A 26568-nucleotide genomic window follows, 5' to 3' on the forward strand; every position below is an offset into this window, starting at 1 on the left:
GTATTTATTTCTTCCTTTTCAAGAACTGAATAGTTTTAAAGCAGATTTAACAAGGTCAAAACGAACGAGAAAATAAAAAAGATCATTATTCAAAATAATAAATGCATTCAAAATTATTTCATATTTTTTCTTAAATTTATAAAACTCCTTAAAGTCTACATATACATTTTTGTTTTATTTAACTTTTTATTTTATTTTGTCACAGACAGAACACACTAAATAATTTTCATGCAATAGAAATTAAAATGATAAAAATTCCTGATAAATTAACTTTAACTTACAGGAAAATTATTTAAAAAACAAACAAAACTATTAGCATAAATAAACAAAACCCAAGATGAACCAACATTGTAAACACAATGTCTATTACTAGAATTATTTTAAAATATTCCAAAAATACTATTTAATATTGTATTACTAATCTTTTCTTTATTATTATTATTAGTAGTATTTATTAATTTATTTATTTGTGTATTTATTTATTTGTGTATTTATTTATTTGTGTATTTTTTATTCATTTATTTATGTATTTATTTGTATTATGTATGTATTTATTTATTTATTTGTCTATTTGTGTATTTGTTTATTTATTTGTGTTTATTTATTTTGTGTTTATTTTTGTGTATTTATCTGTTTATTTATTTATTCATCTATTTATTTGTGTATTTATTTATGTATTTATTTGTGTATTTTTTATTTATTTGTGTTTATTTATTTTGTATTTATTTATTTATTTGTGTATTTATTTATTTTATTTTATTTTTTATTTATTGTTTTTTTTGTAATACAATATTGTAGTATTATTCTTTTCATCATTATTATTGGTAGTAGTTTTTTATTTATTTATTTATTATTGTTGTTGCAGCACATCCACATGCTTTTTTCACAATTATATTTATTATTAATCATATATGTCTATAATACACATAATGGTCCAAAATGTAATCACAACTGATCATTTTTTTTCATTAGAGACAACAAAATTCCAGAACCTCTAAAATAAAACTCTCAGTCCTTCATGCATCAACAATAAACACACTTACACACACTCACTCAGACACACATTATAGAAACCCAGGGGAGACACTATTACTGGATAAGAGAGAAATATGGCATCTGCATCTGTCTTGCCCAAGGCCTGCTTGACTAATTGTCCTCTGCACTCGAGCCTGTAGGTGGAATGAAGTGTCAAACTGAAGCTTGCGTGTGTGTGCACTTGCCTTGCTTAATTTACTGGGATTATGTGTGTGTTTATGTGTGTGTGTTTAGCTCTGAGCTGAAACAGGAGCCAATAAGTCTCTTGTTTGACAGTAGTTTGTGTTTCCTCCCTTATTGCGAGTGTGTTTTTGCCTTTCCTCCAGGAATATAGAGAGGATCAATGAGACTGAGTCAGATCTGGATTTAGACAAATGCTGTGTTTTCTGATGGCCCTCAGAAGAAAGCTTCAGCATGTGGGTGTATTAGAGCACATGTACTTCTACAATACAAGTTTGTGCATAACTGTGGGAGAATTTCACCAAACTGGTCAAGAATCTGTCTGGGTCATTATAGTATGGTTTTTAAGTGTCCTCATAGTAAAACCTCTGGACAGGGAATCCCTGGCAATCTCTTACATCACTTTCTGTATATTGGATGGGCCAAACTTGTTAGTAGCAGTGCTTAAATTCGTCACTAAGAAATAATGAGAATCACAAAAATGTCAAGGTAAAACATCCAGATAAATTACAGGAATTATAATTTGACAGGAAATATGTTAAAAAAGAAATAAAGGTACATTTTTGCTTTTACTATGGTAATTGTGGCATAATGTGACAATAAATTCATTGCAACTTATTTGTCAGTTTAAACTTTAAATCTGCTATCTCAGTTTCAGTTTCTGAAAATTGGATTCCAAATGGGATTTCATTTCTCACAATTGTTTGTTTTCTTTTATTATACTTGTAAATAATATTTTGAATGTTATTATTATTATCATTATTATTATTATTATTATTATTATTATTATTATTATTATTATTATTATTATCTCCATCATCATAAGTAAAAGTAATTGTATTTTTTATTTAGTTATTATTATTAATTTATTTAATTAATTGTTAATTTGCTGTTGTAATACAATATTGCATTATTATTATTAGTAGTAGTAGTAGTAGTAGTGATTTTTATGTATTTATTTATTTGTGTATTTATTTAGTTTATTTAATTTTGTTGTTGTTGTTGTTGTAATACAATATTGTATTATTAATATTTTTATTATTATTATTTGTATCCTTATTTTTGTTAGTTGTAGTAGTTGCCGTATTTATTTATTTATTTATTGCTGTTGTAATACAATATTGTATTTTTATTCTTTTCATTTTTATTATTATTATTATTATTATTATTAATATTTATTTATTTCAAAATCATTTTGCAAGATACTAGTATTCAGCTTCAATTTCAAGTTAAAAGTTATGTTCATTACATTAACCAGGCTTAACTTGGCATCTCCTTCAACAGTGCTTTGTTCTGTAACCTAAAAAATACTAAATTAAATTTTGATTAGCTCCAGATTTGGCTTCAGTACTGACTAAATGAATGAAAAAAGTTTATCTGGACACATTGGAAAACTTTTGTCATAAACACTCACAGGATTTTGTATGTGTTGATGTTTAGACTTGGCGGTATAGATCTGCCTCATTGTTGTTGCTTTTGCTTTGATTATTATGGCCGAGCAAGTACTGAGACCTGCTACTGCCAGTATATGCACAGACATGCCATCTGGGAATATAACAGAAATATTGCTGCAAATACTGCTGTGAATAGTATATATGTAACACCATGTAGCAGATCTAGGTGGAACTTGGATGAAGGAGGGTCTTCGAAAACACACCGCAGCTTAAACAATATAGAAAGACACTGAGCTTTTAAACTGATGAGGAGCAAGCTCATTGACTGCAAAGGTGATAGAGTGTCATGCTAGACAATTCATTTTTTGATTTTTACTTTATCAGACAGAAACTACATCACATATTTGTAAATATGTACATATTTGGACAGTTATAATATATACTGTATTTCTGTGAAAACTCTATTCAATAGATTTTGAAATTTACATAATATATGACTATTAAAATTAAATACATTATTGATTAAGAAAAATATTATTATTCCGCCTCATATTTACAGAAATAATTAGCATAGTACCAAGGTAAATACAGTATGAGTGTGCCTGTGTGATTTTGTATCACTAGTCAGTCATATATTTGTACATACAGATAGTTCTTCAAATTTATTCCAGTGATATTGTGTATTCTTGACCCTAAAATGATTGATTGATGAAAAAAACCCAAACATTTTACACTTTGCATTTTAGTCTCGCATCTACAAATATATTTAGCATATATATAAACAAAAAAAAAAGTGTGTTCATATCTAAGATCAGTCATATAATACATCCATCTAATTTAACCTTCACACTGTCAGAGCGGAGCAGCTTTAGAAAAGCGTCTGAATGTGAGAAAATGACTCCATTCGTCTCTTTCCGAGAGAAGTTATTTGAGCATATGGCAAGCGAGGGAGGTCAAATCAATGAGCCGTCCCTGACATTATCACAAAGGAAAACTCCTCATCAAATGGCAAAGGCCAATGTGCAATAACACTGTGTGGGAGAAAGAAAAGTAGTAATGATGGCAGATCGTGAATAGATATAACATCATGAGGCCCTGGCAGAGGTCAAAGTGCACTGTAGATGTCATAATGCTGTTATAACGTTTTGGGAAAATGCCCACCTAGTGTTTAGCACAGTTGCGGTTTGTCTTTCCAGCACTGCAGGTGAATCTGCTTCAGTCTGTGCAAACTGACCTTCTCAATGTTGAACATCTGTAGCTGTCAGTCCATCGCTCACTCTGATAGACATAAAAACATGCACCACCACTGCTCTTACTGCGTTTATAAAAATGCACGTTACTTATTTTTCAACACAAAATTATTTGCATAATGCATAGGAAGTCTTGTTTTAGGACTAACCAAAAAATGTATTTACAGTTGGAGGAAGCATTTTATTATTTAAGATCTTTTGAAATGTTTATTATTATTTTAAAAATTTCCCAAATTATGTTTAACACAGATAAAGATTTTCACAGTGTTTCCTGTACTTTTTAAACTCCTATTTCTTTTAGTTTGGCTGGAATCAAAGCAGTTTTACATTTTAACTAATATATATGTACAAATATAATATAGTAAAGCATCCTATGGAAAATATTAATATAAAAAGAATATATTGTGAGGGGTGCACTCACTTGTTGATCACTGTATTTATTTATTTTACCATATTGGGATGCACTCATGGAATCAAGTGCATGTGTAAATCTGCAAGTGTAACTGTATCAGTCATAGAACATTAAATATGGCATGTCGGTGACCATGTGTTAATGCACTCACACACGACCACACAGCACCTGCTACAGGTACTTAGCGGCACTAATGTTATCTCATCTACGCGTGGACTGTGAATTCCCTAGCTGATTTTCTCAGATCATTAGCGTCGGTGCTTGCGATGGCCTTATTAGCTCATCCAAGCCTCAGCCCCAGCTATTTCCTTAGAACGTTCAGAGCTAATCAGACGCCTGAAGATGAGACTTCTGAAGTAGTCTGCGTATTAGCCTTTATTAACCTATTGCTAGCAGTACGCAAAAGTCAGATTAGCCTGCAAACATTAGCATTTTACCTTCTGCTTCAACAAGATTAGCAATTAAAATGAGGGAAAACAAACAAATGTGGATTTTATTTTGTGGAGAACGGTCCATTTGCATTCTGCCAAACTCTGTGAAGGTTTGGTCTTTGAGTTTCAGCTCTGCCAATGCATATTCCATGCGGACCATCTGTTGCATATGGACAATGCTGTAGTTATACTCTGAAAACTGAATTATTATTAGCGTTATTTGTTTATTTGCTGAGAAGCAGGAGAGCTCCCGCGGTTCAGCCGTTGGGTCATTAGCATCCACACATAATAGCAGCAATGCGATCATAATTAAGCTGATTAGCACTTTGTCACAACGTAAGTCCTGTTGGACCAAAAGCAGAGAAAAAATACGTAAACACATTAAAATCTCTTTAGGAAACAACTAAATCGCATAAAACAAACATCCACAGCTTCAATTATGGCTGGAAACAGTGCTGTTATTATTCCAATAGCTAATGTGTGTGTTTTTATTGTGAAGGGAGAAAGAACTGAAAAGGGAAGCTGACAGAAAGACCCAAATCCTGTAAACAAAGGTGCTTCTAGTTATGAAGTTTTGTGTTGCATTCTTAATTTGGTCAAAACATAATGCTTAATGCAGTTTAGACTTGTTGTTATTTATATTAAACACAGCAGTTTAAATACTTACTAATTAGTTAAAGAAGGTTTCACAGCTTGAAGATATGCTAGCATAAACATTTCCATCAGTTTTGTCCCTGTGTCAAGTATATGTCATGACAAAAATCCCCTTTTTTTTTTTGCTATACTTATGGCACGTCATGATTTTTCCAGGTGCAATCCAATCCTGGATTAACTTTAATGTTCATTTTTGTTTAAAAACATAATCCATAACTATTACCTACCACTTAATCCAACCATAACTGTAAATTATTCCCAAAATCAGAGGGGAATAATAGTGCATCCTAACGGTAAGCCTAAACCTTAACTTAAATGGTAAGTGTATCCCTTAATTCTGATTGGCTGATAGGAATGTTGTTCCAGGATCAACATAGATGTTAATCCAGGAAGATGTCCTACTTAGTGAAATCTAGTTGGCGATACGGGCGTGTATGTCATGGTGGATAATAAGTCGTGGGATGCTAATTAGGTAAAACTAGCTTACACTTGTTGTGTATTCAGCTAGAAAACCTTAGCATAAATATTATCATCAGTTTTCAGGTCTTTGTAAATACTGTCATTGTCAGGTCACTCACTCTAAGGGGGAATCTAAAGTTTTGATTTGTAAATTAGTAAATTTCTGATTGGTAAAAGCTTGCTTAAAGTCGTCTTGTAGGCTGTTAGTAAACGTTATCATAAACATTATCATAAGTTTTATCCAGCGCGATCTCACGAGAAAACATAAATATTTTATGTATTGTCAGAAAAGTGGCTAATTCATATTACATACAATGTAAAAAAAAATCTTGCTGCCTTAAATTTTTTAGCGGAATCAAATGAACTTTTCTAGTCATCTCAACTCAAGCTGACTAAAAAGTTAAATTTTGTAGAACTTTATAGAAACCGGTTTAGCTTCTTTAACTTTTTTTTTAAATAGGTTAAAGTATTTGTTGTCTTGACTTTTTATCTTGACCTTTTTTTTTTTTTTTGCAGTGTATATAATTCATACAATTTAACTTGTATAAAAACATACTATTTTTAAAAGGTGTGCCCCAAGCCCCACTGCAGAAAGCAACCATAGTTGAGGGATGAGCAAATTGTACTAAAATGTACAAATGAACAAAATGACTCAAATTAGCCACTTGATAAAGTTTCACAAACTAATTTCTAGAGGAGCACATGATATGATTGATCGTGGCTTTTCTCCCATCTGTAATTATAAGTAAACCAATCAGATCATTTTAAAGTCAACATAAATATCCCGTTTAACTTCACTCCCTTATCTTCATTTTTTGAAGACCCCCCCTCCCCCCCCCCCCCCCCGCCCCCCCCCCATCCACCCCATCTCCCTCTTCCTCTTTCGGATTTTAATCCAGGAATTGGCCGACACGTTGGCTCTGTGGCTGGCACTGTTGCCTGACAGCAAGAAGGTTGCTGGTTCGAGTCCCGGCTGGGCCAGTTGATTTTTCTGTGCGGGCTTTACAAGTTCTAGGTAAAATAATAAAACCAATAGTAACAGTTCCCCTTCGGGGGGAACTTCAGCACTATAAGTGGATTTGATTGTAAAATCCACGCATTGGGAGGTTCGGTTCAGAAGCTACTCGTCTGAAAGAGTATTGAACGGGCCAATTAAGAATGAATTGGCAGCGCAAGCCTGCGCAGGTGAGCGGCATAAGCAATCAACTGAGTATATAAGCTCACCTGGCGCAGCAGACGCTATCCTTTTCGCTTCAGAGACTTTCTGATCGAGTCGATGAGGGTTCCTCCTGCTGTGACCAGCGATTCTGAGCGAACGAGAGCATTCTCCCGGTCCAGAGTGTGTACACGCAGTGGCAGACGGTCGAGCTGGGTTTCTCCCTTGCCTGGCGTTCTTTGGGTCCGGTCCTCCAGAGCGGTGCGTATAAAGTTGCAAACTTCACAGAAAGAGCAACACAGTCGTGCAGCACGTCCTTATCAGGACGGCGCTCCGACTGTGCGTTTCTGGATGCGGTGGTTTCCTGTCCTCGGATGATGGGCGCGGGCACTGTGTTACATGTCTGGGGGTCCAGCATGTTAATGCGCTGCTCGCGGGCAGTTCATGTCGTCATTGCGATGCCATGACTGTTGCGCAAGATCGCGGTTAGCCTTTGCAAAAAGGCGAACCACCCCAGTTGTCCCCTGCTCTGCAGCGGGCACTCGGGCAGATCTGAGGGTTTCAGCGAGAGATAATCCGTCGCCCACGGGCCCGCGGACCTCCCGCTCCTCTAAGCGCTCCATCCAAGCTTCGGGCGGAGGAAGCGATCCGTCTAACAGATGGTAGCCCTTACGCCCGATGACACCGGAGACCAGATGTCCACCGCGGCATCGGAGGGTGGGCTTTCATTGTCCGATGATGATCCAGACCCGCTCGCCCCCTTCGGGCTGGTGAGCGCTGTCACTACGGATCCTGAAACGGACATGTTAGCCGTGCTTTCCCGGGCTGCTTCGGCCGTGGGTTGGAGATGGTTTATCCCCCAGCTCCGCGGCCGGACCGACTAGAGGGGCGTTCCCTTCTTCCCGGAGGTGCACAGTAGGCTCACGCGGTCTTGTAAAGCACTTTTTTCTGCTCGTGCTGCGTGTTCCTCCACCCTAACCACTCTTGACGGTGAAACAGCCAGGGGGTATGTGGCGATTCCTCAGGTTGAGTGCGCGATGGCGGTAAATCCGCGCGGCGCCTCTTCTTGGCGGGGTCCGCCTCGTCTCCCATCCAAAGCCTGTAAGTTATCTACCTCCCTCGGGGCTAGAGCTTACATAGCTGCGGGCCAGGCTGCTTCCGCCTTGCATGCGATAGCCACCTACCAGCGCTACCAAGCGCAGGCGCTGGCCGAGCTGCACGAGGGTGGGTCCAACCCAGGCTTACGAGCTTCGCACCGCCGCCGACTTAGCTCTTCGGACTACTGAGTCCGCTGCGTGTGCGTTGGGGAGGACGATGTCCACATTAGTGGTCCAGGAGCGCCACCCCTGGCTGATATGCGCAAAGTCGACAAAGTCCGCTTTCTTGACTTCCCCATATCCCCAGCCAGGTTCGGCGACACTGTCTGTGAATTCACCCAGGAATTCAAGGCGGTGAGAGAGCAGTTGGTGGGTGATGTCTTATCGGCGGTCCGTAGCCCGCTCCGCCCGCCGTGCCATTCATACCTGCTCCTCGCCGAAGGCGTCCGCCTACGAGAGCTGCTCCGCCCCCGCACACGCCTAAGGCGAAGCGAGCGCGTCGGGCACCTCGGAAGCAGGCAGCCCCCCTGCCCAGAACGCCGCTAAGTCCGGCAACGGACCGCGAAGCGCCCCTGGGACAGGCCATCTGGAGAAGAGGGAACTTGCTCTTTCCCCGCTGGAGGGCGGGGCCCCATTTCCAACGGCACTTTTTACTGCCATGAAAACATTATGAAAGGGCACTTTTCACTTCCCCAGATGTGACAGCCCGAAATCTGCCAGTCTGGGACGCTATGCTTTCTAGCTTGCAGATTCGGTGCGTTTCGCCAGTGGCTCACGAGCGCTGGGAGGACGGTCTCCTTTCTCCCACCCCTCGAGCCTCCCCTCCGGAGCTCGGGTTTGGAGTGAGAGCAAATATCTCACCTCCAGCTTTTCCGTGGGACCCGCGAGCTTCCCGGATCAGCACACCCACTCCGCGCTGCCCCACTGCTGGTACGTCAGCGATTGTAGCGATGAGTCCATTAGCGAGAGCTCTGCCTGCCTGGTTAGCGCGGGCCAGCTCTTCGCGGTGGCTCATACGCACAATCAGACTCGGCTATGCGATTCAGTTCGCGAAAGGGCCCCCCAAGTCACGGGTGTGTATTCACCAGGGTCAGCCCCCTGTCCGCCCCTGTCTTGCGAGAGGAGATTGCTGTCCTCCTGGCGAAGGATGCAATCGAGCCGCTCCCTCCAGCCGAGATGGAGAGCGGGTTTTACAGCCCACGCTTCATCGTGCCCAAAAAGAGCGGTGGGTCACGGCCAATCCTAGATCTGCGCGTTTTGAACCGCTGCCTGCACAAGCTGCCGTTCAGAATGCTCACGCAGAAGCGCATCCTCCGGTGCGTTCGTCCTCTGGGTTGGTCTGCAGCATTAGACCTGATGGACGCGTATTTCCATGTCTCCACTCTTCCTCGCCACCGACAGTTTCTGCGGTTTGCGTTTGAAGGTCGAGCTTGGCAATACAAAGCCCTCCCCTTCGGGCTCTCTCTGTCTCCGCGGGTCCTCACCAAGCCCGCGGAGGGTGCCTTAGCGCCCCTTCGGCTCGCGGGCATCTGCATACTCAATTTCTTTACGACTGGTTGAATTGCCCTCTCTTTTGATTATGCACAGAGTTGATTATGCACAGAGACAAAGTGCTCTGGCACTTCCACCTGTGGGGGTTTCAGGTCAACCGAGAAAAGAGCAAACTCGCCCCCGTGCAGAGGATCTCTTCTCTCGGGCTGGAGCTGGACTCGGTCACCATGGCAGCGCGCCTCTCCGGAGAGCGCGCTCAGCTGATGCTGTACTGTCTGAGAGAGCTCGACAGTAAAATAGTGGTCCCACTGAAACAATTTCAGAGGCTCCTGGGGCATATGGCATCCGCAGCCGCTTCATGCCGCTCGGATTATTCTATATGAGACCACTTCAGCACTGGCTTCACGATCGAGTCCCCAGACGCGCATGGCACGCGCGCGCACACCGAGTCTCTGTTACTGCGCTGTGTCGCCGCGCCCTCAGCCCTTGGAGCGACCCCTCGTTCCTACAGGCCTGGGTGTCTCTAGAACAGGCGTCCAGTCTTGTTGTCGTTTCAGCAGACGCTTCCAACACGGGCTGGGGGGCTGTGCGTTGCGGGCATGCGGCTGCGGACCTGTGGAAAGGTACCCAGTTGCATTGGCATATCGCCTGGAGCTGTTGGCAGTGTTCCCCGCTCTCCACCGTTTTTTTCCGGTGTTGGAGCGGCAACACGTGCTGGTCAGGACGGACAGTACGGCGGCGGTGGCGTATATCAGCCGTATAGGGGGTATGCGCTCTCGCCGCATGTCTCAGCTCGCCCGCCGTCTGCTCCTCTGGAGTCATCCGCGGCTGAAATCGCTGCACGCCATTCATATTCAGGCAAGCTCAACCGTGCAGCCGATGCGCTCTCACGGCAGCCTTGCGTCCTGGAGCATGGAGACTCCACCCCGAGTCTGTTCAGCTGATATGGGCGCGATTCGGGGAAGCCCAGATCGATCTGTTGCTTCCCCCGAGATCGCTCATTGCCAGTTGTTCTTTCCCTGACCGAGTGCTCTCGGCACGGATGCACTGGCTTACAGCTGGCCTCGGGGCACGCGCAATACGCGTTTCCCCCAGTGAGCCTGCTCGCGCAGTTACTGTGCATGGTCAGGGAGGACGAGGAACAGGTTGCTGGTTGCGCCCCTCTGGCTCAACCGGACCTGGATGTCAGAGCTCTCCCTCGCGATAGCCCTCCCCTGGCAGTCCCTTCGAGAGAGCACCTACTCTCTCAGGGACAGGGCACCACCTGGCACCCTCGCCGATCTTTGAAGAGATTTTAGACGCGAGGAAGACTTAGGTAACCTCCGATTGCGGTGGCTAATACCGTCACTCGGGCTAGAGCCCCCTCCCCGAGCGCGCCTATGCCCTGACGTGAAGTCTATTCACTGAATGGTGTGTCTCTCGCTGAGAAGACCCCCGTAATTTGCCAGATCAGCGTTGTGCTTTCTTTACGCCGAGAGAAGTTGGAGAGCAGGCTGTCGCCCTCCACACTCAAGGTTACGTGGCTGCCATCTCCGCTCTCATAACGCGGTGGCTGGCAGCACCGTGGGAACGCATAACCTCATCATCCGGTTCCTCAGGGGCGTTAAGCGAATTAATCCACCCCGCCCCCTCTCATGCCCTCTTAGGATCTCGCCCTCGCGTCAGATCCCTTCGATCCTCGACTCAGTATATTTCTGTCCCTGAAGACAGCTCTGCTGGTCGCGTTGATATCGATTAGAGGGTCGGGGACCCGGAGGCATTTTTCGGTCAGTGACTCGTGCCTGTAATTGGGCTGGCTTCTCTCACGTATGAGACCCCGCCCGCGATATGTGCCCAAGGTTCCTACCACTCCGTTTTAATACGAGGTAGTGAGCCTGCAAGCGCTGCCCTCGGAGGAGGCAGACCCAGCCCTTATTTATTGTCCAGTTCGCGTTTTGCGTATTATCCGGACCGCACTCAGAGTTTAGATCATCTGAGCAGCTCTTCGTCTGTTATAGCGGTCGGCAGCAGGGAAGTGCCGTACCGAAATAAGTTCCCACTAGATTGTGGATGCCTTTCTTTCACTATCAGAGCCGAGATGAGCCGCGTCCCCCGAGAGCGCGTGCGCACTCCACTCGGAGCTTCGCATCCTCTCGAGCGCGCGCACGCGGCGCCCCTCTAACAGACATCTGTAGAGCTGCGGGCTGGGTGACACCCAACACATTTGCAAGGTTTTACAATCTGCGAGTGGAGCCGGTTTCCTCAAGGGTATTAGGTAACCCTTGGTGATTGAGGAAACAATTCGGTAGGGTGTTGAAACACGCTTGCTGCGCCATTTTCCCTAACACGGAGATACGTGCGCCTTTTTATCTGTCAGTAAAGTTCCCCGTCAGGTGAGCCCTGCAGATTCCTCCGTGGCCCCCAGCACTGACTCAGCGGAGGAGTCACTTGCTGGCCCACTACGTTGTAGGTCTGCCCGCTGGTCAGCCCGCGTTTTGGGTAAAGGTGTCTGCTATGCGTGGTCCCCACTAGGCGATCCCATATGCTTATTCAGCCACGGTTAAGTCCCCCCCCCCCCTGGGCGGACCCGTGTCTTCCCTCCCCGCTAACCACTCTTTTGCTATGCGTACTCCCCCTTTTTTAGGGCTAGTCCATATGTAAATTCTGCCATCTATCCCCCCTTGGGTAACGGATGGCCTCCGCAGCGTCCTCCCTATCGGGATTGCACGCTTCCCAACGTACTGTCGTATTCCTAGAATTATCTAGATGCTCACGACACCCCAAAAAATATATATAAATCCGTAAAACTTCTGTTGAAGTAGGATAAATTAGGGCCAGGGACACGTTGGAGGACCGCGCCCCCCATGATGTGGGTGCGTCACGCTTGCTTGACTATCTCCTCATCGGGGGTGTTGGTAAGGTGCAGTCATTATGGCGCTTTCAATGGGCTCCCAATGCGTGGATTTTACAATCAAATCCACTTATAGTGCTGAAGTTCCCCCCGAAGGGGAACGTTCGAGGTTACTAAAGTAACCCTTCGTTCCCCGAGGAGGGGAACGGAAGCACTATACTCCGTCGCCATAATGACTGTCCCTTAGCTGTTGAAAGTCTCTTCAGCTTAAAAAGGATAGCGTCTGCTGCGCCAGGTGAGCTTATATACTCAGTTGATTGCTTATGCCGCTCACCTGCGCAGGCTTGCGCTGCCAATTCATTCTTAATTGGCCCGTTCAATACTCTTTCAGACGAGTAGCTTCTGAACCGAACCTCCCAATGCGTGGATTTTACAATCAAATCCACTTATAGTGCTTCCGTTCCCCTCCTCGGGGAACGAAGGGTTACTTTAGTAACCTCGAACGTTATGAGTACTTTAGTACTGAACCTCACTACGTGATAATGCGCTGAAGCTTTCTTCCTCTTGTGCTGCCCCCGAAGAGTCTGAAAGTGTTTGGGCAGCTCTCGAAAACTGCCTGATCTCGTACTCCCTTACATGCTCATTGACCAGGCGGGATCCTTGGGCTCAATTATCTCCGAGCTCAGGGTTCTCTCCTGTGATAGCATGCCAAACCTGCTAACATTATCAAGCAATATATAAGTGTGAACTCTTGAAATCTATGAAAAAAAAAATGGCTTGCAATGAAATTGCTGATTTTGTTTTATCCGTCAGGCGAAATACTGCCACTGAAGGCAATTAGTGCAATACAACTGTGCATACACAATTCACTACAAGCTAAAGTCATTTGTTGTTCTTTTCAGGTAAAGTACTGTTATGATGCATCAAGATTTGTGTTTTTGCTAGTTAGCAAATGTTGAAGTAAACTTGTCTCCTTAGGTAAACGACTACGAAAGTAAAGAAAGTGCAAAGAAAATCTTCTATTTATTGAAAGCTAGTTTAAACTGCTTCTGTACCTAGTAGTTGGCTGAAGTACTGTACACAGCTAACACAAGAGTGAACGTTATGTATGTTCAAATGTCCGTATGTTTGATATGCATCAGCTCATCTTTCACTCTTGCCTAGGCTGATTAAGTCAAATCTATTTCCATCCTTCAACTAATAAGCAGTCTGCTCAAGTTTTGGGGCAGATTTCAGCATTGTCTAGCGCCTTAGCATACATTAGCATGTCGACCTCTCATCTCCGCTATCGATCATTCACTGTGAACGGGTCGCGGCAGGGGAATGAGATTGCTCTAATTGATCTGGTTATGAATGTATCATGTTTGCTCATGATAGCTCGTTCACCCTCCTCTACTTCAATGTCAGCGCATCCCCTCGTTTCCACCATCAGCAATGACCTCGCGCCATTTCTCCTCCATATCTCATCGCATTTCACACGCTGTTCCTTGAGCCGTGACACAAATGGCATCACCAGCCATTCGCCGAGCTGCGTGAAAACGGCAGATCTGTCCATATAATGATCATTAAGTGTGATTTTCTCTGGAAATCGAACACCTTGCACTGTTGTGTGTATTTTTTTTTTTCTGTTCTTGGACACAAAAGTGAGCTCAGAGCTTTATCTCTGATTGATCTGCTGTGAGTCAGTGGAGCAAGAGACCATTCTGGGGGTTTATAAGAAAAGATAAAAGACCCTTATCATCTCTCTCTCACTTTTATCCTTTCACCAGAAGTTGCGTTTGAATGCCAGGAGAACATCTTTCATTATCAGGTCAAGGACTTTGTACCTGCTTGCGTTAAGAGCTCTGGAGAAGAAAGCGTCGGTTGATGCGATAAACTCTAAGTATCTGTCTCGCCTTTAGCCGCGCTCAAACAGGGGACGTCTCTGATACCGATGATTGTGTGTCTGTCCGCAAGTCTGATAGAGACAGAGCGAGTGAAAAGAGGTAGGACGGAAAGATGGGATAAAACAGATTGTTGAGCATTCATGGGAGGGATGAGGAAAGCATAGACAGAATTATTGATGAGGGAGGAGGGGGTCTCGTGTGAAGCTTCCAACCGCCTCGGCATAAAGCATTCACAAAAGCCTTTCATGAAACCCTCAGTTGTGAGATTGCACCTACAGTGCTACGCCCAGCCATAGAGGAGATGGGGATGAGATCTCAAGAGTGCTGCTTGTGAATGACAAATAGGCACCCTTGTTTGCTTTCTTCATTCAGATTAGGGTTGAGACTTTTTGAGTGGGAGGAACATGTTTGGTTTAATCTGACCAATCACAACTGCCATTATCTGTCCACACGCAAATCTTTATGTGGTCCACAATTACGCCTACATCTACAAAATAAAGTGGAATCGAAAGTTTCATGAAGTACCCACGGAAACTTATCAGAACCAAAAAAATCAATCTTCTAATTGAATGCAGTCGTGATACACTGAAAATGGAAATGATCCATTGAATTTACAATTTTTTTTTAAGGTAAGTGGTTGCAAACAGTTTAAATGGGATTTACACAAACAAATGAAGTTGAACATTACTAAATTCCATTTATTTGTGTAAATTCAGCCAACATAAGTAGTTTGCAACCATTTACCTTAAAAAAACTGAGTAAATCCAATGAATTATTTTTTCAGTGGAGGATACAGCCTCTGAATTGAGACACAGCAATGGATAGCAGACTAATGCAGATTTTAGAGAGAGGGGTGTGTGGAAATGACACAAGTCTATTGACTTTATTTTTCACGTATGAGCGGGCGCATCCATTGGAATCTTTTTGGCTTAAAAGTGCTTTCACATCTGTGGTTCAGTTCATTTGGCCGGACCAAGGGCAACAATTGATACATTGTATTATTTTTCTGCCGTTTTTGGGTTCTTTTAAGAATCAGTTGAAAAGAACCAAAGTGCAGTTATGTGACAAAATCCACATCATTCATTGGCAAGAAGTATTTTGAAGTATTGAAGTATTTTCTAACCTGCTTTTCGATTGGTCAGAATTAACGTGGCGGAAAATGCCAATGGAACTTCTGCAGGTAAACAAACTAACAGACACAAAAGTCAGGCAACTGAATTGGCAACTTAATTGGGAGTACCTAAACAATCGCATGTACTTTTGCATCGCAGATTAAGGTCAATAGTGTGTTATGTTATTACTTGAAGTGAACCTATGGCCAGATTTACTAACAGCTTGTGCCAGCGTAACCACATATTGATCATATGACTAAACTTTACAAATGGTCAATTGTATTACTAGGTCATTTACGAGGTTACAAACACTGAAGCCGATCAAGACACACAGCAGATAAGAAGTGTAGCACCATTGCAAAACTCTATTCATTTCTGGGCGCCATAGTCTGATACCAAATGGTGCCACTGCTGTGGGTGACATTGAACTGAACCAACAGAATTCTTCAGTTTTTTGGAGACAACTTATATTTTTCATGTAAACCCAACTTAAATTTGTAAAAACAATTAAGTGAACTTATATTATTTGCATTGGGACCACATGGAGGAATTGTGTGAAACCCTGCATTTTTGCGACCAGTTTGTGCTGGTTTATGTGCTGCATTTGCCTTTATGAAAGTATTGTGCTGAATCTGTTTTATTTTTGTTTGTTTGTTTGTATTTGCACATTGTCGGTAGGTCACTCGAAAAATTCTTTACTCCCATCTGAGGAACAAACTTCCCCAATTGACAAAAGTGAAGGACAAAAAACCTTGAGAGAAACCAGACAGTTTTTTTCCTTCACTTTTGTCAATTCGTGAAGTTTGTTCCTTGCCACTGGCTTGCTTGCTTTGGGACTTGGGGAGTTGCGCATTCACTGGTTATACTGTTGATAAAGTCATCATACTATAGCAAAATTGATTAGCATAGCTTGCTTTGCAATGTTGTGATATGACTTGGTGTATTTATTCCTGAGTTTATTTTAACTTGGTGGCTAGCTTTGCTCGCCATTTCAGTTTGGTGTAGTCTGGATTACCATTAGTGCAAATTCTATTTTATAATTGCATTTCCCACATGTGTGGCTGTGAATAAGAACCAGAGCCCAGACAGGCTTAGTTAAATGGAACGCTCTTGTCATTAACTCAGTCTCTCAATATTCTAATGAGCGCCGCATTCGTTAGACTTGATAAGCATATTTCATCTCCAATCAGTCGGGAGCTTCATGAAGCAAGAGTTATTAAGTCAGAGAGCGCTGTGTTTTTTAATCTCACTGTCTCTTTCTGTCCATCCACACTTCTCTTATTTCACATAACGCTAGAGCCGAAGAGATATGGACTTGTGAAGTGTGGAGAAAAAAAAAGGGCTTTACTGCTTTCTTTCTCTTGTCAGGAATCTTTTTTTTTTATTATCTAGGTCTCTCTCATTGGATTTCTTCCACCCTGTGTAATCTGCAGCACTGTGTTTGGCTGTGCATGCTTTTATAGCTGTTTACTTTCAGACAGTGGGTGTCTTTTGATGACCCGTTTTCTCTGCCGGCTGATTGGATCGTAATTGCACTGTGGCCGTCAAGGTGCTCTCAAAGTTTCTTGCAGAAGCAGCGTGAGTGTGAGTTTAATTAGCTATAGTTTGAGGACAAAGCTGTCCTCAGAAGTTAGCTAAATTGGACAAAGCCTTCCACTAGGAACATCCGCAAGATAAAAAACATGGTTTATAAATAATAAAAACATGTCTGAGAAACCTAAAAATGACAAATAAGGGCTCTCTGTGAGATATAATGTTGCATTTACAAGCTATGGAGTTGCAGCTCTGAATGATAAAGATGAAAATAGTTGCAAGCCTCATATATATGAGATAAAAGAATTACAAGAAATAGTTGTATATAAATTTATAGCAGGCTAAATTGTGATCTGTAATTTAATGTGAGATACATTTACATACAAAACGTAAGATTATGATAAGTTATCTAAATTAAACAAATCCTTCCTCTAGGAATGCGTACAAGATAAAAAAATATTTATAAATACTAAAACAAGTCTGAGAAACTTCAAAATGACAATTAAGGGCTCACTGTGAGATAAAAAGTTGCATTTACAAACTATGAAGTTGCAGCTCTGAATGATAAAGATAAAAATTCATCAATTTCAAACCTTGTTTATGAGATAAAAGAATTACAAGAAATAGTTGAAGTTATAAGAGACAAAATTGTAACCTGTAATTTCACGTGAGATGCATTTACAGACAAATTGTGACCTTGTGAAAAATTATAAGTGTAAAATAAAAAATATATAAAATAAATAGTAATAATAAATAATAAATATAATAAATTATAAAAACAATTCTGAGAAACTATAAAAAAAAAACAAGGGCTTACTGTGAGATAAACATTTGCTTTTACATGCTGTGAAGTTGCAACTCTGAAATATAAAAATAAAAATGTGCAATTGCAAGAAATATTTCATTTTATTTAGAGACAAAATTTTGACCTGTCATGTGACATAAATTTACAGACAAAATGTGACCCATAAGGTAATATTATAAGAAATAATGTTACATAAAAAGTAGAGATGTTTTTAACCTATACAGCCACAATTACTGGAGACAAAACTGTCAAAATAACAAAAAAAATAGTCTCGCCGTAAGATAAAATTTCACAGTTGCAAGTGACTATTGTGTTGAACGGTTTAAAATAGTTGGAAATATTCACAAGTCATGTGAAATATGAAGTTGCTATCGTCAGTTAAAAAGTTACCATTAATCCTATATTTGTATTTTATGAAAAAAAATATTGCAATAATGAGGAACAAAGTTGAATTTACGCAAGAAGGTTTATATCGATTCAACAGGCACAGAACGTCAGATTGATGTTGTTCCCCAACATCGTGGGGACATTGCATTTGTTTGGAAATTAAAATCTGGTTGACGTCAGAACCCAGGGTCAGGCTGACGTCAATGTCCAACGCCGAATAGGCATTGCATTTTGGTTACTTTCCAATGCAACCTAAAAACATCAAACCATTAACGTGATGATACAGCTGACATTGTGTAGACATTACCAATATGACGTCTATCAGACGTTGGATTTTGGTTGCCATACCTGATAAATCAATGTCAGTGTTTGACTTTAATATAACATTGGTTTAAGATGTTGGCTTAAACGTTGGATTTTCGTCACTTTCCAACACAACCTAAAATCAACGAAATATAAACATCATTTCACATCATTATTGGACGTCAAATTAACATTGTCTTTATATGCTGGTGACCTAAATCTAGCCTAAAATTTATTGTGTTAATTGTGACCAAAATCTAACCTAATATTAATAGTGTTAACTGTTGTGTGTCTGCTGGGGAGAATTGAGAAAACGACAACATGACTGTGTTTGTGAGGTAAACCTTAAAGTTATAATATAAATGATAATCACAACTTTAACATCTCAAAAGAAGAGACATTTTGTGAGGCTCTAAGGTCTGACTTGTGTTTACTCATCACATTAAAAAAAGACATAACCATAAAGCATGTGTCCTTATGAATGCCCTTTATTAATACTGTGCTGCAACAAAGTGTGTGTGATGTTCTGAACGAAAATAATTAGCTGTATTTTGTGTGTGTGCGAGTGGCCAGCGCAGGTCATCTAGGTTAATAGGGCTCCTGTCATACGTAACAGCACCGGACAGTGAACAGCAAGGAAATGACAAACGCAGGGAGCCAAATAGTGTCCTTGCCATCACCCTCCACACACACACACACAAAAAAAACACAAACCTGACTGACAAAGTGCACGGTCAACGCCTTTTATTACTCTCAAAAAAAACATCCAGAGCAATGCAAAGCGCACACACTTTCCAAATAACAGCTTAGCGCGCGGATTTGGATTAGCAGCTAGTGGCCGACATATTCATCATGTACACAAATCTAATTATGAGGGTAATTGCCTACAAGGGACTTTATTGGTCTCTTATAATGAGTCTATTGTCTGCCAGTGCAGGGAATCACAAAGCTCTCCATTGATCAGTCATGAATGCCGCCATAGCTCATGCGACCATTAATATGGATATTTCTCAGGGCTGTGAACGGCTAGGTCGGTGGCGTCGATAGTGTCGACTGTGGTACAAAGCAGAAACGAGAGCCTCTTAACTCTTTGCGTGTCTTGTCTTTCTCATTTTTTTATTTATTTTTTTGCTCTCGCTGGCATATTTAATTACAGCCGTTTAATTGGAGAAGTCGACTCGGTGCCGTCCGTAATTATGGCTCAGTCTTTCGAGGCTTTGTCGCATCGGGCCCCTTGAGCTCATATTCTCATCGCCGTAATTCAATTAGATCCTTCACTTACAGCACAGAAGCCTCTCAGAGCTGTTATGGCACGCTATGTGCTGCTGATACGCACAATGCTGTTTTATTTTTTAAATCATGGCATGTGTTCACTAAGAGGAGAGGAAGAGGGAATGTGCAGATTTATTTTGTATTTGATAAAGGCCACATTGATCCCTTTTGTCTGTATTCAGTGCACATACTTTCGTCTTAGAGTTAATGGGATATTATAAGGAATGTTTGTTTTGAATGTCAGTGAGCTCCACTTTGACCTTCAATTGATTTAGTCCTTGTAACTCAGATGTATTCTCTCACCATTGTGAGTCATCTCTATCAGGGCTGATTCTTGTAAATTGTAGATTTTAATTGCAAAAAAAAATTACATGAGATTACCTATTTATGAACTGATTTCAAGACGAGCCCGTGCTTATGATTGAACACTGCTGGTCCAGCATTAGCTAATACAGGATCCACCGATCAGCCAATTCCTAACTCATCGTAAATAACCAGAAATTCTTACCTCAATATCTTTATTTTGAAGAATCCCCCTTCCACACATCTACTTCTCAGTGCTTTCTAGACAGCGCGGCATGGTGGCCCAGTGATTAGCACTGAAGCCTCACGGCAAGAACGTCACTTGTTCAAGTCCTTACCAGGTCAGCCGACATTTCTATGTGAAGTTTACATGTTCTCCTCGTGCTCGCGTGGGTTTCCCCCCAGGTTCCCTGTTTTCCTCCCACCGTCCAAAGACATGCGACATACAGTTGAAGTCAGAATTATTAGCCCCCCTGAATTATTAGCCCCCCTATTTATTTTTTCCCCAATTTCTGTTTAATGGAGGGAAGGTTTGAACACATTTCTAAACATAATAATTTTAATAACTCATTTCTAATAACTGATTTCTTTTGTCTTTGCTGTGATGAGAGTAAATAATATTTTACTAGATATTTTTTCTAGATACTTCTAAACAGCTTAAAGTGACATTTAAAGGCTTAAATAGGTTAATAAGGTTTACTAGGCAGGTTAAGTTAACTAGGCAAGTTATTGTAAAACAATGGTTTGTTCTGTAGACCAGCGGAAAAAAAATATCTTAAAATGGTGATACATTTTTTTCAAACTGCTTTTATTCAAGTCGAAATAAAACAAATAAGACTTTCTCCCGAAGAAAAAATATTATCAGACACACTGTGAAAATTTCCTTGCTCTGGTAAACATAATTTGGGAAATATTAAAAAAAAAAAAAAGTCAAAGGGAACTAATAATTCTGACATCAACTGTTGGTGAATTGATCAAACCAAATTGGCTTTATAGACGAGCTCTAGTCAGCTGTATATTTCCATAGCCATTGATTTTTTGCCATTTATAAGCAGGGGAGTTTTTGAGATCTACCCGAGTTCAGAATCCCCTCTCACCTTTCTATCAGGAGGTAGTCTCTGGCTCGAGGATCTTTTGAGCTCAGGGCTCTCTCCCGGGACTCTAAAATTAAGACCATTTTTTAAGACGTTTTTGTAACTGCAGTTATATCACACATACTTCATGCAAATGCAACAATATTTACTAGTGGCTGTTTTCATATTTGAACAATGTTTTTGCTTTCTCGTAATTGTAACGTTGTTTTCATTAGTAATATTTGTTTGATTCTCAAATTGGTGATTTATTTGTTGTTATTAATGGAGACTTAAGGGTCTTTTTTGTCTATTCTGTTTCTATATCACAAATTTTAATATATTTCTTATTAATGCTAATTTATTTCCATAAAATATGACTTACAGTGTAACTTTAAATTTCTTGTAATTGCAACTACATAAATGTAACATTATCATAAATGTACATTATTACCTGCAGTTTCTATAATATTTGTGTCTTACAATTGCAGTAAAATGATATAACCTTGACATCATTGTCTTGTAATTGGAATTTTATCTCAAATATGAGGCTTGAAACAATGATAGTGAGTAAATGAAGTTTATTTTCAGTTGAACTGTCCCTTTAATGTATTTTGTTCATGTTGTTCTTCAAGTGTCTGCACATAAATCTGAAATTTCAACTACTTAAAATGGAACACGGTGCATTTGAGATGAGGATGTAAATATGTATGTGTGCTTACAGGCTAAATCTGACCTGTTTTACATGCAGGTAAGGTGTAGCTGATGTAGTCACAACGCCTTTTCAGGGCAAACAGTCAAACCTGATTCTTGATCAAAAGGAAGATGAAGGTCTTGGCTCATATCAAGCTCCTGAAACATATTTATCACCTTAGAGGTTAAAACTGCTCCTGAAACATTTACTTCAGTCATGTACTCAACCTCCATTTGTTCTAAACATGAGTTTTTTTCTTCTGATGAACACAAAATACTGTATATTCTAATGAATGTTAGAAAACGGGAGCCATTGACTTCCATTCTTATAATGTATGTAAGAAAATAAAAACTTAAAACAATTAAGTTGTCCCAAAAAATCCTCAATAATTGTGTTGTTTAAGCTCATTTTAAATAAGTAGTTTAAACAAATGGCAAACATACTTTTTTGAGTGCACGATTCATGTCTTGTAATAATTCAACTAGTGGGATTGACAGCTTAGATGAAGCAGAATGGTGTGATCTTCATCCTAATGACAGCTAGTTGCTCGGATGCCAATGACAGTTTGGTTTGTCATGCATTGGCCTGCTTTAAAAAAGACCACGAGGAGGTGGTACAACAGAAGAGATGTGTGTGTGAATGAAATCATGCCAGTACTGTGTGTTCCCAAAGCAGCATGTTCACATGAATGCCATTTTAGGACGGCATTGTGGAATATGAGCTTTTTTGGATCACTGTGATGGTTATTATTGTAATATCATTTTAAATAGAGAGTTGGGAAAGTAGGTCAGAGAACTTGATCCTGTAGCCCACACACATGCAGCTCTTCCCACCACATGCGAACAGTCATATTTTTTAACATCGAGTTAAAGGTTTGAGGATGTTAGGGCTTTATGAGGAAAAAAGCCTGCGGTCACATATAGAAGGGGGGGGGGGGTTGTACAGAATTGTACAGTGAGTGTTTGCCCCATGCTGAATGGTTCTTTAGTGCCCCCTAGTGCTGTCATATATTCATGTTTACCAAAAGAATTCACCTGAGATGGTGAAAGTGAAGGAGAATTGTGCTACTGACAGAAGCAAAAATTAAAATCAAGAATATTTTAGCAATTTTAACGGTCATTGACATGAGAAGCTTTGTTATTGCCTGGAGCTGTTCAGAAATGCATTATATAAGCAATGGCCTGAATGTACGCAATTATGAATGATTATTTTGTTGCAATTAAAATTCATTTATATGTTTTCGTGGTATTTCAAGTTAAAGAATGTCTAGGTCTGACTGAAATTGTAATACAAAAAAGGCTCATTCAAATTCTGAAATTCTTGAATGGTGGAAGCAGTAACGTAAATGAGCTTTTTCGTATACATGCAGGGTCCTATTTGGTTATAAGATATAAACATTAAACAGTAAATTATTTTAATAATGATTAAATGAATGATTCAAATCAGAAAAATACTAAAAACACTTGACCTTCAAAAAGAAGACAAAAACAAATATTTCTATTAGATTTGCAGTTTAATAAATTTTACAGATTTATTTGAAGAAATAATCTTTAAAAAAAAATAAAACATTTCTAGTGGGTGACACAGTGGCCTCACACTGTCGCCTCACACCTAGAAGGTCACTGGTTTGAGTCCCGGCTGGGTCAGTTGGCATTTCTGTGTGGAGTTTGCTCTCCCTGTGTTCACGTGGGTTTCCTGCAGATGCTCTGGTTTCCGCCACAGTCCAAATACATGTGCTATATGTAAGTGAATTGGGTAAACAAAGTTGGCCGTAGTGTATGATTGAAAGTGTGTATGGGTGTTTCCTAGTACTATAATAAACGAAAAACAAATAAATGTGTGCAAGTCTAGTTAAATATATTAGTTAAATAATATTAAAATGGTAAATTAAAAAAAAAATTATATATTATAATACAAATATACTAGTACTTTTTACTTGGTTTCAGTACATTTAAAAAAAAAATTAATCATCTTTTATAATTAATTGTGAAATTTACTAGAATTAAATAAAAAATTACAAGCAAAAAATATTTTAAAAATATAGAAATTAAGTTAATTAAATTACTATATGAATGAATCAATGAACGAATAAACAAATGAATGAATGAATGACTGAACGAAGGAACAAGTGAAGTTTGTTTATAAACTAATTTCGAGAGATCACATGCTTATGATTGCTTGCGACTGGTCCCGCATTATCCAATCTAGAATTCACCAATCAGATGATTCCTAAGCCACTATAAATACCCTAAGTTTCCTATAACAGCCATCTTCATTTTGAAGAATCCCCCCTTCCACCCCTTATCCTCCTTATTTATTAGAAAGGTGACATGGTGGACCAGTGGTTAGCACTGTTGCCTCACAGCAAGAAAGTCACTGGTTTTAGTCCTTACCAAGCCAGCCGACGTTTCTGTGTGGAGTTTACAAGTTCTCCCCGTGCTCAAATGGGTGTCCTCCGAAATACCCGGTTTTCTCCCACTGTCCAGAAACATGCAACTTAAGTTAATTGACTAATCCAAATAGGCACAATAGACATACTCCTAGTAAGTAGTTATCTTGTAAGAGCAATCACTATCTGTTCCTTAGCTACTACAGCAGGGGAGTTCTCAAGATCTACATGAGCTCAAACTCCCCTCTCACCTTGCATACGGGAGGGAGCCCCGGGCTTGAGGATCTTATGAGCTCAGGGCTCTCTCCCGGGAGAGCATGCCAAACAAGCTTTATGATCAATCATCAGCTAAGGGTGAACTCATGAAACGAATGAAAGAACGAATGAACAGTCAAGTTGTAGGAATGTTTACCTTTATCATTACATTTCTTGACATTTTGAATCATCTTTGTATATTTGTGATCTTTATTTTTTTAACTTAGATCTTCCTCTGTTTCAGATATGGAGACATGGTTCCTAAGACCATCATGGGGAAGATCTTTGGCTCTATTTGCTCTCTGAGTGGCGTGTTGGTGATCGCTCTTCCCGTTCCTGTCATCGTGTCCAACTTCAGCCGGATCTACCATCAAAGTCAGCGTGCAGAGAAGAGACGTGCCCAAAAGGTACCCTAAACACTGTGATCTCACAGAACTCAAATGTAGATGTTCTCCCAAACTACAAGCAGGTCCGGCTGTGGCAAAAAGATTAGACCCTGACAGGACCATGTACACACAGACACAGACAAATGACACTGGGATAGTATTTAATACAACTTGGCACAATGTGCTTGTGACCCAGATGTCTGCATGTTGAGCGTGTGTGTGTGGATGTGTGTGTGTGTGTCTCTGCGGTATGTTAACTGCAGGCCTCTGTGGATCCATCATTTCTAGTGCATGCCCAGATCCCATCCATACCTCAGCACAGCAGACAGAAACACAAACACACAGAAACAAGAGCGACAGCAGCATGCCAGATAGCAGGAAATTAGAAGAGAGAGACTGAATGAAACGGATGAGAAAACGGCCACATACACACTGCAGTATGTTTAAAGACAAAACCTTCACATTAAGAGGTAACACAAGTTATTTGGTGACATGAATCACTTTGTTTGTTGTTGGTTCTACACCCTTTTCAGTACCTTAAAGGTAACTCATTACCTATCAAATTAAGTGCACTCAAGTCTGGTTGAAGTGCGAGGAAAATATGTTAATACCTTTTACTGATGGTTATACTACATTATATTGTTACACTCATGTTTTGCTTACACTAGTTGATATTGATTTGTAATGTATACTAATTTATAATTGAATTATACATAATTTACATAGTTAAACATCTTTGGTAAAGGGATAGATCACCCAAATCTGAAAATTCTGCCATCATTTACTCACCATGAACTTTTTGGTTCTGTTGAGCACAAAAGAAGATATGTTGGAAACCGGTAACCATTGACTTCCATAGTATTTGTTTTTCCTACTATGGAAGTCAATGGTTACAGGTTTCCAACATTCTTCAAAATATCTTTTTTTGATTTATCGAACTATCCTCTTATTCATCTGAACGTTTATTTGTTAAACTTACAACACTTTTAGGATTCCTGTTACCTCAAACTTTAGCTGCCAATAAGCTGCACACAGTTCAGTGTTTGCTTGAGAAGCGCGTGCGATGTCACAACGCAGTGGTGACTAAATTGGCATATTTTAATGCTTAGCTTCAGGATTATTTAAAAAGGAATGATTCAATTAATTCTGAAACCTCAATTAATCTGATTACTTTTGCAATTAAATTTAAATGCAACTTTTACAGCCCATCTGCACAGCGACTGCCATTATAATCAATGAAGTTGTACTTGCACACTACATTTACAGCCGGTGCATTAGCCTGCGGTTTAGACATCTGAATTTATTACAGCAGGAGTGTTGATCTGATTACTTGACTGTTTCTTCACTGCCTGAAATAAAGATACAGAGTTGTCACTTGTGCAAAAGGTACATTTTTGTGCCTATAGAGTTCATATTGGTAATAAATAGACAGAAAATGTACTGTACTACCCCCAGTGACAGCTTTTGTACCTTTATTCAAACACAATCTCATGGCAGTTCATACCTTTTTGATTCAGTGGCTAATTCGTATGATCTTATCCATACAATTTAGTACGTTTTGCTCATCCCCCAAGGATGGTTGGGTGCCACGCCTATTTTTTAAAATCAAACATTTTTGTACAACTGAACTACGAATTCAAACAATTAAGCCTAACTGACAAAACGTATCATAGTTACGTTTCCTCATGAGATCAGGCTGTTATCCTTGTGTAAGGTTGTTAAATATGAAAGAAAATATATGCTCATGTGAAAATAAGTACTAAGCTCAAATCTTACTCAATAAA

The 26568-nt window shown here is 40.3% G+C and overlaps 1 protein-coding gene across 3 annotated transcripts in view; it reads left to right on the forward strand.

Moving 5' to 3' along the window:
- kcnd2 (potassium voltage-gated channel, Shal-related subfamily, member 2) overlaps window positions 1–26568 on the forward strand; it is a 195231-nt gene that overhangs the window by 151377 nt on the left and 17286 nt on the right. For all 3 annotated transcript variants that reach the window (XM_005164662.6, XM_009300174.5, NM_001082867.2), the window contains one exon: window positions 24643–24805. In XM_005164662.6, coding sequence (XP_005164719.1) covers window positions 24643–24805 — 163 coding nt within the window. The remainder of the gene's footprint in view (window positions 1–24642; window positions 24806–26568) is intronic.

Source organism: Danio rerio, chromosome 4 (assembly GCF_049306965.1).
Source record: "Danio rerio strain Tuebingen ecotype United States chromosome 4, GRCz12tu, whole genome shotgun sequence".
NCBI classification, from domain to species: domain Eukaryota; kingdom Metazoa; phylum Chordata; class Actinopteri; order Cypriniformes; family Danionidae; genus Danio; species Danio rerio.